Consider the following 20,898-nt stretch of genomic DNA (forward strand, 5'->3'; position numbering starts at 1 on the left):
ATTAGACTAACTGAACAGTATCTCACATATTAGGAGAAAGAACTGGGTGTACAATCCCTGTGTGTGTGTGTGTGTGTTTCAGAGTCCACTATATCAGTTTGCGTCTCAGCTGGGGTTTAGGATAATGGACCTGAATGACGGATTTTGTTCATGCTAGAATTTCCTCCTTAGTGACAACGACATTACAGAGAGGTCGGATTAGACACACTTTGTGTGACCAATCTGCTCAAGAAGGCAAACTTGAAGGACAACAGGTCGTACAGTCGAGGTACTGTTTCACCCAAAGAGACCATGGGTTTGTAGGCTAATGGGAAAGTAAATCCTAACACCAGAGAGAGCTCAGCTTTAAACATTCAAGACAGTGTCCAGCTTACATACAAGAAATGTAATAAGAATCCTAGATGACCTGATTATTAATGACCTAAAACATTAACAAAATGCTTTTGTTGAAACAGTATTGTGGAATACATTTCTTTGTTATCCATAAAATTATAGGAATTTGATGGCAATATTCCGCCTCATGACAAAATGCCTGTTAGAACCAGACATGTAGAAGATGTGTCAAAATCTGTCAGCACAGCATATGTCTACTATATGCTGCAGCTATCAGCGGTGTCTACAGTCAAAGAAGCTGCAGCAAGCTGCAGAATCCTAAGTGTCCCATCTTACCTGGCGGCTGACCACTGACAGAAGTCGCTCCTCCATCCTCAACCTGACCTAACCCCCGGGCCCCTCAGAGATATGTCCAGGTAGGGATCATGGCTCCCATTACTTGGCTGAATAATTCAAGGCTGACACTCCATCACTGATCTCCTCACTTGACCTCAGAGGACACCAGACTCTGGGTGTCCCCAAAGCAAATGGCAAGCAGTGTAGAAGGCCCTGCTCCGAGAGCTTTCAACCTGGAGACTTGGGTTTATGTCCATCTGTGTCCTATCTCTGGTAAAGGTGCTGCAGTACCTGACAAGAATTTACATCTCATCAGCCTGCAGTCCCTCTCAGGCCCAACCACAATGCCCACCCCCTCTTTGACACATCGCTGTAAATCCAAAGGGGTCCTTTGGTTTTTGTGTTTAAATGTTGAGAAGAGCAAAAAAAAATTTTTTTATACACAAACATGTAATCCTGCTTCAGAAAATGAAGCTTTCTTTTGTTTTGACATAAGCTACATAAATACAACAAATACTTAACATCCTGTGCCAAATGTCTGTGTGTTTCCACATTGTTATGCCAGACAAAGGTGTAAATTTGCATTTCTAACACACCAGCCTGGAGTCTTATGACAGGAAGAATGGTGTTAAGACTCCCAGACTGTGAAGTGCTCCAGGAGGTGTGTAAATATAGAGTTGTCACTCTGGTACCAACTTCGATGATAAAAAAGTAACAGTGTGTGTGTGTGTGTGTGTGTGTGTGTGTGTGTGTGTGTGTGTGTACCTCTGCACATTCTGTGTACGGTAATAATTGTTAAGAGCACTGCTTTATTGCCAGCATAAGTTCTATGTCAGTGTCCACTGTGTGTCTTGGATATACACTTTGTGTGTATTTATATCTATTTGTGTTGTTTTTGAATGTAGTGTGCTATCGTAAATGCAGAGTTTGTGTGTTTGTGTGTGTGTGTGTGAGTGTGTTTGTATTGTCGACACCCTGGCATGTTTGCCTCCCTCCTTTTAGGCCAGCGCAGGCTGTGACGAGACAAGGAAACCAGGATCTTGTTTCAAGCTGGATAAGGCTATAAGAGACCAGAGAGCACACTGCACAGACAGAAAGACGGACAGTCAGAAAGAGGAGGAAAAGAAGTTAGATCAAACCGAGAGAAACACACAAATCCAGACAACAAAAAAGTTGAGAGAATTGTAAAAACAACAGCCAACAAGTCAGGAAAGGAGAACTGTCCTTCAACTTTTTTTTTCTCTGAGACTTATGACTTGAATAATGTCAAAAAGTGGGTAAAGGACCTAAACCCAAAGCTCACCCACTCCAACTTGATTCCCACACCCTGCCCTTGAGGGCAAGGGGCACCCTCTGGGGCCATGCTAGCCGCCCGGAGCAGCGGAGGGGGCTTGGGGGGCCATCAGCCACCCCATTTGCACCGAAAACACTCAGTGGCCTCTCAGAGTGGGGCGAAAGCCCACCGCAGCAACTCCCAGGATGTCAAGCGTGGCTCTGGAAAGCCGATGTCACAGCACCGACACAGGGCGGCGCTCATCAGGGAGATGGAGACCAACTGGTACCTGAAAATGTTTGGGCTGGACAAAAAGGAGACAGTCGCACACAAGACTGGCATGATCTACAGGTCAGTTAAGCCCTGACAGAGTGTGTGTGTGTGTGTGTGTGTTTGAGAGCAGATTTAAATGATGCCCTCCCATTCATACTCAACAGTGTGAACAGATTCAAGGACTAATGTGTTAAACAGAGCTGCACAAAATGATTTGGCTCCACAGATACATTTATTCCACAAGTACTTTGGAAGACACACAAAAGGCTTTTGGGTTCTCTGCACATCATTAACACTGTGATCAAGAAGGTTTGCAAGTGCATCAAACAGTAAATATAAAAAGCTTGTGCGCCTACGCTGACAGATTATTCAAGTATTTTTGAGCCGGACCACCAGTGGTATCCGATGACATGTGCCCCCCCCCCCCACCCCCCCTTCTCTCTCTGTCCTATCATTTCATTTGTGTGTTGCTGGAGTCACACTGGCCATAACGACCTCAGGCTCAGAGTTGTGTCACCTGATCTGGCCACAATGCTAATAGCCAGCATCTGTCTTACTGCATTAGACTGTGTTGACATCTTCTACCACCATGGTGACAAAACATATGGAGGCTGTGTTTGAGGGTTTGATTCTTGTCTAACTGACTGACAGATAGATCGCCATCAAATCAAAAGCTTTTTTTAAGGTTAACTATTAGCAATTTTCATCTGTCCCGTTCTCCATCTTTCTGCCCCCACTTGGATATTTTTATCGGAAACCACCACCCCCATAACCACCCCCCCCCCCCCCCCCCCCCCCCGATATGTCTTCCCTCTCATCACCCTACTCGTCTTTCTTGTTGCTAAATGCCTAATCTGTGTCCCATTCCAATCATTCGAGCTTAAAGCTCCACATTCATCTGCCTGCCGTCCTGCCTTCTCCTTTCCTCCCTTTTCCTTTTCCGCTCTTCTACTCTCTCTCTCTCTCTCTCTCTCTTTATTCTCCAGCCTGGCGTTGGCTTTGTTCCTTCTCTAATTCGGAAAAACAAAGCAGAGCAGAAACTAGAGATAAAAGAGCCAGGGCACACTGTGGTGAGACTGCACTGATGTCTCTAATCTAAATTTGTTCAGTCACAATTAATTAGCAGCATCAAGTCAGAACAGATAGAGGCAACAAAAAACAATTTTGCTGGTTATGTTTGGAAAAACAACACAGTTGGCTGCCTGCTGGCATCCTAAAGATGTGGAACATCGATTGTTGTTTGTGTCTGCTTCCTCTGCTTTGCCCCTACATGGTGGAAGGCAAACTTTGTACTAGAGTGAAACTGGGGTTTGTATAATAGCTTTTGTCTTTGCTTCTATGTTTTTTTTTCTCCTTATAATCTCTGCTGTGGTTTAGTTTGTGGTTTGATGCCATTCCTGTAACTAATCAGCATTTGAGCCACCATTGCCCAAAAGCAACATGCTGTTGGCTGTAGGAGAGGACTGCAGGCAAGTATGTTTGTGTTGCATCTTCCCACTATTCTTTGTTCTGCGCAGGCAAAGTAGTCAGTATTGCAGGTTTTCCATGTATTGTCTATGCGCACTAAGCAGCCTTGTAATGTATTGAGGTTGAGATTGGAGTGGCATGAGAGAGGCCACTTCTCTTTTGCATTAAGTTGTTATGCAAATCAATGGCGGGTGTAACTTTCCTTTAAAAAGTCTAGCCAATAATCATTACAGATCTAAAAGGAAGACACTGTAACTGTGAGCATTTGTCCAGTCAGATGCAGACATTGTTGTGTAGCTTTCCAGGCTGCGTTTCAGAATAAGCAATGCCAACATCCAAAGATACAACATGCTGTGTCTGATGTATAAATCAATATTTCAGCACGGCACTGTAGTATTAAAGTGATGTTCCATAGCAGATAAGCACCTATAAAGAGCTGATACATAAGTCCTACATGAGGTCGACGTGTTGACATGTTGGCGGCTGCATATTTTCTTTATTTACAAGCTCATAAAAAGATGACAAGAGGCTCTGCTGGAGTGACTGACAGGTGTGTGTGTGTGGGCTGGCAAAGCTGTGGGCATGTGTGACAGTGTTTAATAGGCAGTGTTGGGAAGGATACTATTAAAAAGTATTCAGTTACAGAATACAGATTACCTGTCCTAATATGTCTTCTGTAATGTATCCCATTACATTACTTACTAATCTAAATAATGTATTCCGAATACTTAGAAAGGACGATATAAAACAACAATAAAACATGTCAAGATTGTTACAGCTGACTGCATTCACATCAATGTTATTTAGAGGAACACAAACACAACGTAATGATGTCAAAATAATACATTGCAATTAAAGGTCATTTTACACACTCGAGACAATGGTTGAACACGTACATAAAACAGCTTCTTCATTTTACCATGTATAAAACTACCTGACTGCAGCCACATACTTTCTACTACTTTAATGTTAGCAGTAGCAGATAGCAGCTAATAGCTAACTAGTTCACTCATTCGAGTGACACTAACAGTGTACAGGCATCATGACTGAGGAGCACGACACCTTCACTCTTCATCCTCATCCTCAGACTGTGAACTCCCATCAGTCCAGTCTTCTCTGTCGCCCGCAGCATGCAGCTTTCTGTCCAGTTTGCTGACATGGTCCAAAAGCTTTAGCTTTGATCAAAGATTTTATATTGACGGTAACAGCTCTCGCTTCAATGACTATTCATGAGGTCGAGATCAGGAGAAAGTCAGACATCTGCTGTAAACAGGATTTTTGTTGTAATGAAGGTTTGTTGTACACATGAAAGTACTGTCCTGTAATCCACTGATTTCAACAATGTAACGGTAATCTGATAAAAAATAAAAAAAGGACTATACTCCGTGTGAATCACTGTAAGATTAGCACGACCTTCACACAGAGACAAAAGAACACACTTTCAAATTCTTTCCCTATAGAGAATCGATACAGATCATTTCGTGTGATCACTGGGACTCCATCATCATTATAATGTGGATCCCGTTTTCTACTTGAAAGAAGTAATGATTGGCTCTGACCTAGAAAAGACATGAGCATGAGCTGAACCCTTCCCAAACTCCCCTTCTTGCCAATAAGCCAACTCGTGCCTCTCACACACACACACACACACTCTCACATAGGGGTCTGCCAGCTCTCTTCTGAGACCCTGACATGGATGCCAAACAGTGTGCGATGGCTGGATATCCTCTCTCGCTCTCATTTAACTCTGAACAATTGCAGCAATTTGTAGCTCTCCAGTGATTCTGCATAAAACTGGGACAGAATATAACCACAGAAAGGAATCAGCTCTAAAAATAGACATTTCTTCCCCCACTGTCAATATGCATTTTTTACAGCCAAATAATTGAATTTGAATGGAAGATCAACATTTTCTCTTAAAAGCCATTGTGCAAATATTAACAATCTAATTAATGTATTTAATAGGTAACTGTGTTTAGATGTAAAATCTATTATAATATATTAAAATATATTATATATATGTACATATGTATAATTTATTTGTGTCAGATTTTGATGTTCAATCCACAAATTCGTTGGATGAAGAGATCATACACTGACAACATGAGATGGTGTCAGACAAGAAATTATAATAAGCTTGAATTCACACAGTCTTATCTAATTTTTATATTTCAAACCCTTGTCATTCAAGTGTGTTTTTTTCTGAAGCACTGAGTTTTTCAGGCATGAAAAAAACAGGCACAAACGCCTGCCAACAGTATCACTGCCCTTCTCTAACCAGGTATTGGGATTATATTTCCTCATAGCCTTGGCACCAGGTGCAACAAAGGTGTGGCAACATGATACTATCGCACGGTGGACTAGAAACAAAACAAAAAACAAAACACATGTTCCAGTAGAGCATGATGGATGAAGCGTGGGGCTGGTGCCAAGATTCGCAGTTTGATTCACTCGCTGGTCCAGTGTGAAACTGCAAACATTAACCCTAACCATATTAATGACACAGATGCAGGAGAATACCTCTTTAATTAACCAACAGGATATAGGACATGAAGAGGAACCCAATTACCAAATGCTGCCCGCACTTGGTGGATTGTTCCTATATTTTATGCAGTCAGAGTGTAATATAATATTACACGCTCTTACTCTCACTCCTCAGCGTTAATCTAGATTTCCATTGATAATAACAATAGGATTTAGTGGAGAATGTAGGCCAGCACACTGGTGTTAAACAGGAGCAGGACAGTCCCTGAAGGCTATAGAGACTGATCACTGACATCATTGTCGCTGCCATAGAGTCAGATGGCACAGAAGAAGAGAGAAAAAACATGTTTTAACAGTTATGATGGCTTGATGCATTAGCCTATCTTTTTAAAATATTACAATATGCAATCATTATATAGGGATTCACTCACTCGAGGGAGTACATGTGGGGGTGGTGGAAGCAAAATGAAAGAGAATGAAAAAAATAAAAAGACACTAATTAGTCCCTGGGAAGAAGATTGTAGAAGTTCAGAATGGAAATTATAAAAAAGTAAATGGTGAGAAAATGTGTGAGGCGGAACATAAACATACCTCAGTGAGACAGAAATACTTACTATGTTTCTCACAGTAAGGCAAGGTTCCCATGATTTCTGCATCTCGTTCTCTCCCCGGGCCCCTCTGCATTCCCCTCTCTACATATCCCTCTCCCTCTCTCTCTCTCTCTCTCTCCTTCTGTTCTCCTGTCTCTGACTCACCTGCCCACATGCTGAGCGGCTCAACGGAGAATGTGACTCCAAAGGCCAAAATAAAAGAGAGACAATAACACAAAACATAACAAAAATACATATATATATGTGTGAGAAGAAATGTTATTACTGAGAGCATTTGCTGTCTGATGTGAAGGCTTATAATGAAACTTGTGTGTGTGTGTATGTATGGACTCCATGTGTATGGATCCAGAATCTATAAATACACTGTCAACACACAGCAGCATTGCATAAGCTCAGCTGACATTCCTGCTGCCAGGCAGGATCAGTTTTTCCACCCACCCTGCTGGACAACAGGCACAGCTGCCCCCCCGCCCCCCCCGACCGAACTCTATGCCTAATTGTTTGGATGAGTGTGTGTGTGCGTACTGTCATCTTAACAGCCTGCTGTACTCTTTCAGGAGCAGAAATACCGTCAGCCTTGCTCTGCAACTTTGCCAAATGTCAGCTACACTATGTGAATACTGACAACAGGTAGAAAGCAAAGTATCGCTTATATAACAAATATATAGCTGCAAAAAATCACAAATACACAAGCGGCGTGCAAACAATACATACACAATACATGTAAATGCACAAGACTGTGCATAAAAACACAAATATTTTGCAAATACAATACAAAGGAAGTATTTTCAGGGACCCTGAAGGGTGATGGACATGTTGTTATTAACACGTTGTGACTTTTGAAGTTGCTGAATTCTGCATTTCCAGGGGGCAGTAATGACAGATGCAGAATAAATTCAGTCTAGATGCATTTGAATAGACACAAAATCAATCAGACAATATCAACAAAAGACATTCCAACAGACATGTACTGGAGCAGGTGAGGTTAACATTTACCTTTGCTTGCTGCTTCGGTTCTATCTTCACTGAATACCAAAGTAGTGGAAGAACATAAGTATATTGTGTGTGCATTCATTGAAAGACTGACAGTGTGTATCTAAAGTCAAATTTACTGATATGGGAGAGTGACATTCCTCATGATTCCCACAATCCACTGGGGGACCAGACGTGATGTCATTGAACGCTCCCATGAGGAGGCCAAGAGGTGAGAGATTACATACTGCGTGTGTGTGTGGTGAAAGAAGGGAAAGACAGAAAACAGAGGCTACCCCTTTCTTTTTTTTGTGGTTCATCACAATACAAAAACATTGCCCCTCAGACTGAGCGCAATTGTGCATAACACACTGTTGGCTGTGTGTGTATTTATTTTAGGTGTTTGTTATGGGCAAAACTCCAGAGTACACTTTGTTTAGAGTGAGACAGAAGAGAAAAAGAGGGCAGGATAAGAAATGAAAGAGAGAAAGGGAGGAAACCAAAATAATATGTGGTGTGCTAAAGATGAAAAAATGACAAAAATGTACAAAAAAACTAAGTTAAACGAGGTGAAGGAAAGCAAACAGCAGGAGACGTAAATGCTGGAAGAGAGACAAGAGGAAATCAGAAGTAAGTGAAAGAGCTTTTGACGGAGGGAATACTGGGAAACAAAGGAGAGATGATGAGGAAAGTGAGAGGATAAGAGGGCGAGAAAAAGGGTAAAAGGAAGGAGAGAGTGAGAGAAACAGACAGTGAGAGAGAGAGAGGGAGAGAGAGGGAGAGAGAGAGGGAGGGAGAGAGAGGGAGGGAGAGAAAAACGTCCCAGATTCCCAGCCATTTAATAGGGAGCAAAACCAAACTGAGCTTATAATGTAGACTGGCTGAGCAGGGGGCAAAGTGACAGCACGCGTGTGTGTTGTGTGTGTGAGAGAGAGAAAAGAGGAGAGAGGAGGGAGTTATCTGTGTGTGTATATCTGTCTTTATGTGTGCATATGTGTGTGTTTGCGTGTACAGTGAACATATGTGGCACAGCGCATGGAGGAAATAGCATGTTTTTCTTTTCCTGTGTGGAGACTGCTGACAGACTGGACTCAGAATCTAAAATGACTTTTTCCACATCGGACCTTCCTGCACTTCTCCTTTGGTTTTTTTAAATACGAGGAATATACTTTATATGGTGGTTCAACCAGAGGAATACTTTCAATCCTCACACACACACACACACACTCCTCTCCATGTAGTGCTGTGTGGGCGAGGGGCCTACCTGGATTACTCTGAGCGTACATGATTGTGGGACACACCAACAGGAGAAGGGAGAGATTGAAAGAGAGGATAAAGTGAAGACGGAAGCTGGAAGATGTACCTGTACAAAGCAACATGCCCGGAGATCCCCAACCCCAAGCAGAAAGGGGTCAGGGGTCAGGGCGGAGGTCAGGGTGGGGTACAGGCCCCGGGCCTTGCTCACGGAAGGCTCGTCAGACAGACGTCCAAAGGGACAGGGCAGCGGCCCTTTCCTCCTCTGATGCTGTGGACGGCTCACAAACCCAACAGCGTGGCGGAACTCAAACAGCTGGAGGAGTTTCTCAACTTCCACTCGTTGTCTCTGCAGGATACGGTGAAGAGTCAGACGGGCATGGTGTACAGGTAAAGCCAGCTAGAGTGTGTGTGAGGACTTTTGGATTGAGCATGTTGTTAGACTTTTGGTTACTTTTACAAGGTGGTCGGGGGATTTGTTTGATTAGTTGTTGTTGTGACTGCGTGTGATGTCATGTTTGTTGCACTCAGATTATTCAGAAATTGTTTTGTGAAGTTTTCACAAGTTTTTCAACACAAAAAGATCCAATGTGGAGGTTATCAAAAAGCACAATCACTCGCTCGTTTGTTTATTTCAACACTTTAAAGGTCACCCCTGCAAAGTCCTCTATATCGCTATTGATCTATATGTGAAACCCATCAGCTGATCGATCATCTGAACGCATGTATTTGTACTGTAAACACGGGTGCTGCTGATCTATTTGTGGTTGTTGACAAACATCAACAAAACTGGATAAATTTGTTCCATAATTAAACCATATTAAATAAGACCAACAGATTATGACATTAAAAAGTCAAGCACACACTGAATATTAACACTTCTCTTACCTGATTGCTGTCATTCTTCATATTGTTAAAGCTTCATTTTATCAGAGATGTAACACAATCAAAATGTTTACAAGTCCAGCATGGCACATCAAGGATTAAAGCGCCCTCATGTTAAATGTTAGATGACTTTTTTGTATTGAAGGTGCTCCGGTTTATGTTCCTCGGGTGCTAATAGAGTCATGTGTCTGTTGTTTTTCTCCTAATTTGTCATCTGTGACTAAGCATCGTGTTGGTGAGTGGCTTGAGTGAGTGTGATTGGGACATTGTGGATCGCTGCTCAGCCCTCGGGGCGAGAAAGCAGCATGTTAGCTGCTATGTCTGCACTGTGGAGAACAAAGAGATGATGATTGTTTGTACAGGATTTGATTCTCTGATATAGTTTCCGTTGGCTTCATACAGTATTTATATCTGTACAAAAACCACTTTGCTGCACATTCACATTATAATTCAACCCTTAATCATTGATGTCCTCCATAAACAAAACAACACATGATATTAAAAACGTTATTATTTATCTGCATACACAAGTTGAGCTATAAAAATACAAAATGTTAATCACAGAAAGCAAGACAGATCTACGCTTGTCTGCACTGGTGGTTTAAAAATGTGAGTCCATTTGTGTTTTATATTTGGATAGGCTGCTGGCTTAACATTTCCCTGAACAGTATTTTGGTCATTTGAACTGCTCATTCATTCCCAGAGGCTCTCTCTCTCTCTCATCAGCGATTCTATGCTAAATTCTGCCAACATATTTGACTGTATTACAGTCAGTGTAATAATAACATGGCCTAAACTTATTTTGTCATTGTGTCCATGTAGAAAAAAAAAATGGCAGCATGTCTTTCCTCCATCATCCCTCCACCAACAGACAATGAGAAGAGTGAGGAAGAGCACTGTCTCTAACCCTGTTGGATCAACCTGGCTATGGGAGCTCATATGTTCATGGCACTGTTAGCATTACGCCTTGGGACATTGGCATATGTGTGTCCATTGCTCTGTGTGTGTGTGTGTGTGTTTTAAGTTTGTGGCTGTTGCTATGGCAACCCAATAAAACAGCTGGCAGCTCAACGTCCTTTTCCAGGTCAGTGTGTATGAGTGGTCAAGACCCATGCAGGGCTTTCTGTCCACACAAACAGAATCACAAACCAGACTAAGACTCTAAAAGTATTACTAGTTGAACACGCCACAGGAAGAGATGCAAATTAGTGAAGTGCCCTCAGTGTCCTTTCAAAGTGTTTTTCTTTCAAAACCCTGCTGGCTCTGTGGAAATGGCCGGGTCTAAGGCAACCTTTTTGGATTGTGACCCCTTAAAAACAAGGTCATGTCACTGCTTGTTTTGACAGTTTTTCCCATTTTGAATATTTTATAAGAAAAAGTAAAAGTAGAAAGTTTGGTAAAAAGTCACACAACTACACTGTTGTTCCCATCTGGATGCTGTCTGGAGCTTTTTTTGTGTGTGTGCCCTGCTACACCGCTGCAGCATAGACATGACATGCAATGCAAGATGTCAGTATGTTGTAGACGCTGTGGTAGGTTAGAACAACACATTGTTTAATAAGAACTTCAGTGTTTTGTTCAATGACATCCTATACATTAACATAATGGAGGTTAGAAATATTGTCTGTATAAAGGACACATAACTAACACTACCTCTTCCTCATGTTGTTCTCAAGCTACATTATCTCACTTTCCGGTCTTGTGGTACAATTTTAAGCTTTGCACAGTCAACTGCTAGCTGGTTATCTCTCTATTCTTATTAATATGTCTGCAAAACTATACATAGACATCTTTGACATGACATTATGACTTATCATTTCACATTCTGCAACAACCCTACAAGATGTCTCTTTTCTTTTTCCTTTTATTGACATAGTTCTTGCAAAGGGGAAAAAAAACAGGATCAGCCACAATTACAATATCTTTAGTTCAAATCTTTGATTCATTCCAAGTCATACAAAGCTCACAGATGGGACAAAGAAGAAGAGACACAAGCCTCAACTTCACAGCGTGCCCTCACATACCCTACAGTTTATTATTCATGAGTGTGTGTGTCTGTTTGTGGGGCGTGGGTGTGTGTTTTCAAATGTGAAGGAGCATCTGTGAGTGTGTGTGTGTGTGTGTGTGTGTAAATGCTGCTTCTTATGCATGCATGTTCATTGTATCGTTAACGTGCATCTCATAGGCCGTGGTGACAATTCGGAAACATATGCATTCAACATTTCCTCTGGGCTAATGTGGCAAACGTTAACGCTAATTATCTACTCGGGGACGGATACGGTCTCTAAGTGACACTGTTACTGGAGCATGCTATAGGAGGGAAGATCAGCCACTTTGTCTCACAAAGAAATGATGTAAATAGGAAGCTATAAACATGTTTTTTTAACATCCAGCTAGCACACACGTATCGCTCCTGAACGCCTCTCCTATCAATAAGCAGCCAATGCAGGTTCATTGTGGTGTCATCGTTCTCCAGCTTTGCTTTATTTTATTCTCAATCATATTGTGTTGTATCAAAGAGGGTGCAGCTGTTGCGGTACACGTATGTTCCGCCATCTGCCATCTTCGAATCACATCTTGAATCTTCTTGCTTCACTGAAACGCTTTTGTGAAAAACTGCATTATGGCTTTTGAAATAATGATATTTTTATGCTTATATGGAGAATTATTTCTCTACTTCAGCACAGGAAGACATTTTCCTTGTTTAAAATCTGCTTAATAAATGAATATTTAGCTGAACAATAATTATTGTGTTGCAGCAGTTAACTCTAGTACATCCCCTTTTAACCTAAATGCCACAGCAGCGACAAAGGCACTGCACTCGGCTGATTTTTGATTACTCACACTGAATTAAAGCAGACATTAAGTCAATCAGTCTAGTGGGGAAAGAGATTAAGAGGCTGTGATATTATTGGATGCAGTGCAGAGGAATGCTGGACAAGGGAACGACAGCAAAGGGACATTTAGACCTCCAGGGGGCAGAAGGTCACATTATGAAACATATGCCATGTGCTCTTGAATGTACCAGTATGTGTGTGTGTGTGTGTGTGTGTGTGTGTGTGTGAACTTATTGGTAATGTTGACTCACATGAATGTAAGTCAGTGTAATGTCCTCTGAAGTGATGGAAACACCCCTACGTGTGTGTGTGTGTGTGTTTCTGTTCGCAGACAGTCTGGATGTTTGTCAGTCCATCTGATTAAAGGAGCTCTGCCTGCTGATAGACTTTGGTGTGAAGGTGACAGAGTGTCCCCACAGTTGCTTCTCTGCTCTGCTGTCACTCACTTATTTCTTGGGTCTGCATTGTTTTCTCATATTATTTGTGCCATCCTAAACCATTTTCAGAGTTACATGACTGCAGCACAGTGTGAAACTTCACGTTCTTTATTTAAAGGTTTTCCACTTTATTTGGATTGAACTAACTATTTTTAGATTGGAACAAAACAAGTTTTAGTTTAAACCAAAGCTTTGTTTTCTTTATTTTCTCTTTTTTATCACTTTAAGAATTTAGTTTTTACACACATATCTTTTGTTGTTGTGTGGGAGTTGTTTGTCAGAATCACAATACAAATCAATATATTTAAAAGTGAGTTTGCCAACTGTCATTTATAGAATGGGTGAGACTGATTTCTGTGGTAGCAAGCCTGATTGTCTATCAGCTTTGTAACATGTGCATAATATTGTGAAAACCATGATCTTTTCTGAACCCTAGCCAAGTACTGTACTCTGACCAAACAAACTCAAAGTAAACTAAAAGTAAAGAAAATGTCCGTCATGGAACTGCAGCTCTGGTCTCCTGGGTGAAAGTCATCTGTAAATAATCTGTTCTCTTGTTTGTGTGTGAGGATGTGTTGCACTTTATATTTCTGTTTCCTCATACTTCAAAAACAGGCCAAAAAAATCGAAACAAATGATAAATGAAATCAGAACAGATAACAGAGCTGTGTTTGTGCAGCAGTGACCATTTATTGAGTAGAGCCGGTCACAGGCCTCTCTCTCCTCTGGGCTGGAGCTGTGTGTTCACTGGCAGTGTTTAGACTCAAGCCTCTGCCTATGTAAGGAGAAACTGTGCAGGCACACCACTTTATTTATTATGGTGCCTAACATAGAGAGACTGTAAGAGTGATGAATTGAATTAAATGTTGATTTAAAAAAGGTATTCCAGTATTTCACTGGCCTCACCATTAAAATATGGTGTTTTTATAATTAAAGTCTTTTAATGTAAATTAAATTAATTACATCTTTAATTAACTTATTTCTGAATTAAAGTATTTTACTATTACTATTTTTTACATTTTTGTTTGTAACACTGGATTAAATTAATACACAATACTGGATAGAAATTACTGTAGGCTATACTTACAGCATGTCTTTTGTATTGAATAACATTTTAATATCCTGAAGTGTTTTTAGTTTTAGTTTTTACAGTGATCCAGTAATATTGTGTGGTAGTTAAAAAATAAAATACTCACTGTACTCTGTGTGTGCAGCTGTTGCTCTTAACCAGCAGCCGGCAAAATTGTGCACTGAACCAGACATTAATAGACCAACGGCATGTACGCACACTCAAACGCACAAACATACAAATGCGCATGCAGATAAATGCGTCAATTGCTCATCCTTTATTCATCTTGGAAACAAGTGAATATTTAACAGAAGAGCTGGTGTCCTCTCTAAATACTTAATTGGTCAGACATTCACAGACTCATATATGTGTGTTTTGTCTTGTGTGTGTATGGGTCTGATTTGACACAGCATGGGAGAATTCAAATATAAAACAATAAATAAGAATGAAACATTTTAAATTGTTACCTTTAGACACAGCTGTGTAAGTACCTGCTTTAGAGCCTCTTCTATTATGAATGAGGAGGGTGTGTTAAGCTGTGACGGGCTGTACACACAGGGTATTAGACTTACCAAGATCCTGTGACACCTTTGGCTTAGAACCAGTCATGTAATAAATTACTCTGGACTGTGAGAGTAAGAGACTGCCTCATGTTGGACTGTAATTATAAGATGGGAAAGTCGGATTAATGAGGGATTTTATGTGTTCAATTATGCACTCAACTATAAATGTGAGGTATTTTTATGCACGTTGAACTGTATAGAAGTGGGATGAAAAGATGTCACTATTTATTTAATAGAGAACAATTTTATGAAACAGCGCCCCTCTGCATTTCAACTGTTAATTAATGTAGTTCAGGTTGTGTGGTGAAAACAGGTATTACAGTTAACAGAAGGAGTGCATTTTTGTTCTTTATAAAATTACTTGTTAAGTTTGAATTATCTATATATTATCTATAGCGTGTTTACCATTTTGTAGTGATGTCTGAATGTGTAGTGGGAATCATTAAACCCTTTATAAGTGCACCAATGTGCGATATGCGATGCGAATAGCGATATGTACCGTCATGCATTGCGCTCAACAGTTATTAGCTAGCAGCAAAGTGCGACGTTTTAATTATGTGACAGAAATGACGCAGTTAACGCCGCTTCGGATGTCTCCGTATGCTATTTATGGCGGCGCGGCAACGTTTTGCTAAAACTTTGCTAGCTGGAGGTGTGGATGAGATTTCATGTGGGAGATTTGTACTGATAGATGGACTGCCGAACAACCCGGGAACAAGTGCAGTGGGAAGTTATGTGCGTGGACAGACCTCCGCAACCACCGCCGCTTCAGATAAGCGAGTCAGTATCAGTTCTACCTTTTATGGCTGATTAATAATCAGTGATTATTAGGAAGCGGTTCACCTGGACTCTGACGTCGTGTTGTTGTCATACAGAAAACTCCTTGTTTAAGGGTTTTGAATAAGAATTTAGCCTAATTTTTAGCCTTACCTTAGCAAATTAGTGGTCCTTTTTTACAGTGGAAGTAACTGTCTCAGGATAGGTGGAGTAATCTGCAGTAATCTAGGTAATGACTTCAACAGCTGCAGCATAACTAAGAGGTAGGATAAATGATGTTCATGCACACACAATGCTAAGTTTAATCAGCCTGTGAAAACACCTGTGATACTTGGGTCTGTTTCAGTGCATAATTAGTGAAGTACTCTGCATATTGTGTCACATGACCAATATTTTTAAATTCAGGATTTCCTGTGCTCTATACGCCAGATGAGAATAATTGATTATTCAGACAAATTCTCAAAGCAATTTTCAAAGATAATGTTTTGTGATTACTCGGTCTGCAATATTACTTCATCGAATTATTCCCCCTTATGCTAACTTTGTCGTAACGTTTAATCAAAATTATAAGAGGCAGATTTATGCTTTTTTATGTGTGAACTAAATTGCTGCACACATTCTGCTTAAATGGCAAATCAATACTGTTCCTCTAGTGAGCAATAGCCAGCACTCAAACACACACACACACACATATCTCCAGTTAGTCAGTCAGGCACTGACTGAGCTAATGCATGTTCTTAACACTACTCTCATCAATAAATCACCACTGCAGGACTCTTAACTCACTGTTTTGCCTCTTCCTCTACCTGTGTGTCTCCCGTCAGTGGCCGCAACATGCTCTGGTGTTTCACTAGTGTCAGCACTAACCGACTGTGAGAATCGATAGTGCGTCGCTTTGCCCTATTGAAATGCTTATTTAGAAGTGTGACAGACAGTGGTTGATGGCAGAGGGACACGTCGGGCCATGCTTGGCTGACCAGTCTCTGAAACTCTCTCAACCCTAAAATGACTGCAGCAAAAAGTATCCCTGTTTTTTAATCTAGGTACAGGCTGTGAATATAAGTAAGGTTACTACATCCCTCTGAGGTTTTTCTTTCTCCTTGTCATTCTCTCTTTTCACACAGGTTTTAAAGTATCTCTGCCTTGCGCCTCCCCTCTCTTGGTATTTTATCCATTATTGATGAGGGCTGATTAGCAGTTATTTAGGAGGCAGTGCTCTCCTTGAGCCTCAGTGAGGTCGCCTGAGGATAACACTCCAGCGGAGCCTCATCTTACTGCTTTAACAAATAAGCCTTGCCAAGCTTGACTTCTTGCTTTTACATTAAATCTATAAACTGATGTTCAAGGTGACTCTGTATCCTTTGGCAGCAAATGTACCACAACTCATAAATGATCTGTGAGGTCTGAGCACAGAGTTTGCTGAACTCCATTAGGAAGTCCCACAGGCATTCACTAATAGGTATGTGTGTGTTTGTAACAAGGATTCATTTAAGATAAGTCTTCAAGATTAGAGCAGCAGCTAAAGACATCATTTGTAACAGTGGTGCAGAGCACAGGAGGGTTAGTAGCGTGGGAGTGTGATGAACCCCTAGAGGCAGAATGGAGATACTTTTAAAGCATGTTTAACAGTTGTGGGTGGGTGAGAAAGTGTGCAGAAATAAGATGCAAAATTAGAGTCTAGGGAGACAGGACAAGATCAAAAGAGAGAAGCAGATAACTAACAAGTGTCCTGTTATTCTTTTATGGTGTTGGTTGGTAGTTTTACCACTAGGGGGAGCCGTGGACCTGCTGTCACTGCGACAATGACCATGAAACACACTGGTATCCCCAGTGTGTTTCTCTGTGATTTACATCTGTGCTGTAAACCTTTTACCGGTGTATTTTTTTTGTAATTTTGAAAAGCCAAAAAACCTGCACCATACGTTCAAAGGCATTGTATTTTATTTCTGCACAGTGATAGATTTATCTGCTATTTTACTACCCCACACAAAAAGCACAGTTTCAAGAAACAGCATGTACCTGCCAAGATAGGAGAAAACATTTGACCAAAGTAAAATGTTGCTTTAAGAGTTGCTGCAGTGCTCATGCAGAGGTGGAATTGTTTGGAGTGTCGCCTACTGTGGATTTCATCCAGACCTTTTTAGAATCATGGTTCAAGAGGTCTTACACACCAAACCAATTTCGCAGAGCTCATTTTTATCCTGCTGCTCTTGTCACACTGCCATCTTTAGTTTTTTTTTGCTCTCTATGTCCTTTAGCCTTCTACACGTCTTTGGTCCTGTCATTAGTTTTATCCCTCTATCAGCTTTTTTTTTGCACTGTAACACATACAGTGGATGTTTTAGTGTCACCATATATCTCCACTTTACCGCAATAAGCTGATACACTGACGCAGGCAAAGTTTATACTTCCTCTGCTCAGCACTTTTCTTGTCTTTTCTGAGTGTGTGTCTTCTTAAATTGTAATATAAAGGAGTGGAGCTTGATTTCTTGCCAGTTTGTGTGTGTGGATGTGTGTTCTTGGTTCTAGTGCCATCTAAGAACGGTAATACACCGTGGTCTCCCTCAAGGCCTATTAAGAGTGGAGAGGTGAGAGAAGAGGGGACAAGCATAGGGATATGAAAGATTCGTCATAGTGTAGACCCAGCACACACACACACAGTGGACTTTACTGCAGTATTTGTCATTGTTTATACACTGCAGCTAAACATCGTGCCAGCAGAACCACAATACTGTGAGCCACTGTGTGCTGAATGAGTAGTTGCATGAATCCAAATGCATAAATGAACAGTTAACTGTTTATGTGGCTTTAGTACAGCATTGCAGCATAATGCAGCAGTCCATGGCTGGACACTGCAGGCTCCTATTTCAGAGTATCATTTTAATATGACTCATATATGCTTATAAGAGTTTTTAACCTGCTTCTGCAATTTTTTCTAAAAATATATTAACACTATTTCCTGTTGAGTATGTGTTGGTCGTTTAAGGGTTGCACTGTGGATGTTGGAGTCTGTCAGCCCTCTCGGGGTTGATGCAGTCCCTGTGGCTCATTTGACAGTTGTGTACAGTAATAGCAAACAATGTTCTGCCAAACTAGACAACTGTTCTCTAGCAAATCAGTGGTTGTTAAGAAAATATTAAAACAGACAGCAGATTCTTTGCTTTCTATATAAAGGTGTAACGTGATACAGGAATGACCTGACTCCTTTCTTTCTGGACCCTTTCTAGTGTAACATACAGTATTATAAAGTGCTTCAATCTATTTACTGCCAGAATAGATTACATATTTCACAAAGACAGGCTCAATAAATCTCACTCTGAGTTGCATCTTAGACAATAAATGGTGTGAGATGTGGTGCAGAAGTTTCTTGTCAGCACACACAAGTCATGGGGAATCCCTTGTACGAAGATTATACAGCATTCATGGTGTGCATGCACATACACACAAAAACAAATCAATACTGATACACATAATTCCACACACCTTGAGGTGCATTTAGTTGATTTTTGATGTGAAAACAGCCTTAGTACAAATCAGATGTTAAAATGTAGTGCAAAGTTTAATGCACTGATTCTATTGGGTAATAACTTGGCATTTATTCAACAAAGTCATGTCTGTAGCCAAAATGACTCATTAAAACACACATTTAATCATGTTTATTTGACATTCGTTTTTTTTAAATGATTAAATGTTCTGTGGGCTTAGAAATTAAGATTTTCTTTTCAACTTTAAAGCAGCCTCCTTGTTTTGAGACACACATCGTCTCCCTTTTGGTGATTAACACAGCAACAATAAAGCACTTAGAGGCAAGTGTTTGTGCAGGATCTAAGTGCTCTCCTTATATGACCGCTGCCCCTCCCTATTAACTTCAAGTGGTTTCATTCCCCACTTTTAAGTCATTTTGCCAGTTTTTATGATCTACAGACTGAGGCAAAAGACGAATGCCAGTGAGGGCTATTATTTTTCTAACTTTAGTTTTAAAGACCTGTCCTTGTGAGAATTAGACTCTGGCATTATATACTGTCACAACTGTCACAGTGTACATAAAAATAAATGGTGGAATGTAAATCTGTAGCCCTAAGTAGTGGGTACTAATGTGTGTAATTTGTCCTGCTCACAAAAGACTGAGGGAGATGTCAGTCAAGCACAGCTTATATACCCCTACACACAGTCTTAAAGGACCCATGTGTAGGATGCAGCAGGAATAGATTGCCATGAATTGTTGTGTTTTTGTTAGCGTAGAATGAGAATATAAACACGTGGAGCTGATTGTCTTTCAGATTGCTTTGATAGCCAGGAGGGGGCATTGCATGTTCTGATTTTTTATTTGCCTTATTTCCAACATGATCATATAGCCAGTAGCCAACAATACTTAAATTACCTACATGGGTTAAATTAAGGTATCTGGCCTTCAAAATGTTTTTTTACTGATTATTTTAATCAGATTACATTTTAAAGTCAACAAAGTCAATTTCTACTGACTGGTTTTGTACTAATTTTGTAATTAGAGCATGAAATGAAAGCATAGACAGATGCACATTAGACTAGACACAGGTGTGTGATATAATCCAGTTAACAAAGTGATGAACTCACCAGAGCTGGTAGCACATGTGTGATCTCTGTCTGTTCGTCCCTCAGACACTGCTCAAGGATAATTAACTGAACAAAATACAGACACTAACAGTCTAACTAGACCAACACGAGAGGTTTCACACAGATTAAGGTTTTAAATTCAAAAAAGCTTTATTCTTTAACAGATTTAAGTGCTTCTCTCTGTGCGGATCAATGTACAATTTACAGCAATTGTACCTGCTTAATCAAGCAAGGCTAGTGTTTTTTCCCCACCAACTTCAACAGAGGGACTGAAAGAATAACATGAATGAGCAACTAGTCAGAATTCAGTTACTGTTTATCATCCATGTTCACAGGTTATTTTTCTTGGATGCACTCTTTCTGTGGTTCTGTGAACTTAGGAGGAATGTGTTCAACACAATTTTTAGAGGTTAGATGCAGAGCAAGAAGCATGACACTGCTTTTTGTTTTGGTGAGCTGCCACTGCTGATATATTTAGGTGTGTTTGCAACCGCCAAATTCTGTACATGTGACAGCTCATAGTGCTCCGACAGAAAAGTAGTGTTGCTTTCATGTACCAGGGAAAATTGTAGGTTGTGGAATCTGTGATAGTGAGTGTGGTGGAGTTTGGCTGCTGTATGAATCCAGTATTTAGTGTTGTATTTAGTGTTTTTTTTAGGCAAATATGTATCTTTAAGATTTCATCAGACTCAATGCTATAGTCACTCGGTGTCGACTCTTGAGAAACGCAGTTT

General features: G+C 40.6%; 1 protein-coding gene across 3 annotated transcripts in view; it reads left to right on the forward strand.

Moving 5' to 3' along the window:
- Positions 1 to 2,030: 2,030 nt before the first annotated feature.
- Positions 2,031 to 20,898, forward strand: part of kcnab1a (potassium voltage-gated channel subfamily A regulatory beta subunit 1a) — an 83,898-nt gene continuing 65,030 nt past the window's right edge. For 2 of the 3 annotated variants that reach the window (XM_028419221.1, XM_028419224.1), the window contains exon 1: positions 8,637 to 9,393. In XM_028419221.1, coding sequence (XP_028275022.1) covers positions 9,107 to 9,393 — 287 coding nt within the window. In that variant the 5' untranslated portion in view covers positions 8,637 to 9,106. Of the gene's footprint in view, positions 2,294 to 8,636; positions 9,394 to 20,898 lie in introns of those variants that run through there. The other variant, XM_028419222.1, reaches the window with a different exon arrangement.

Source organism: Parambassis ranga, chromosome 13 (assembly GCF_900634625.1).
Source record: "Parambassis ranga chromosome 13, fParRan2.1, whole genome shotgun sequence".
NCBI classification, from domain to species: Eukaryota; Metazoa; Chordata; class Actinopteri; family Ambassidae; genus Parambassis; species Parambassis ranga.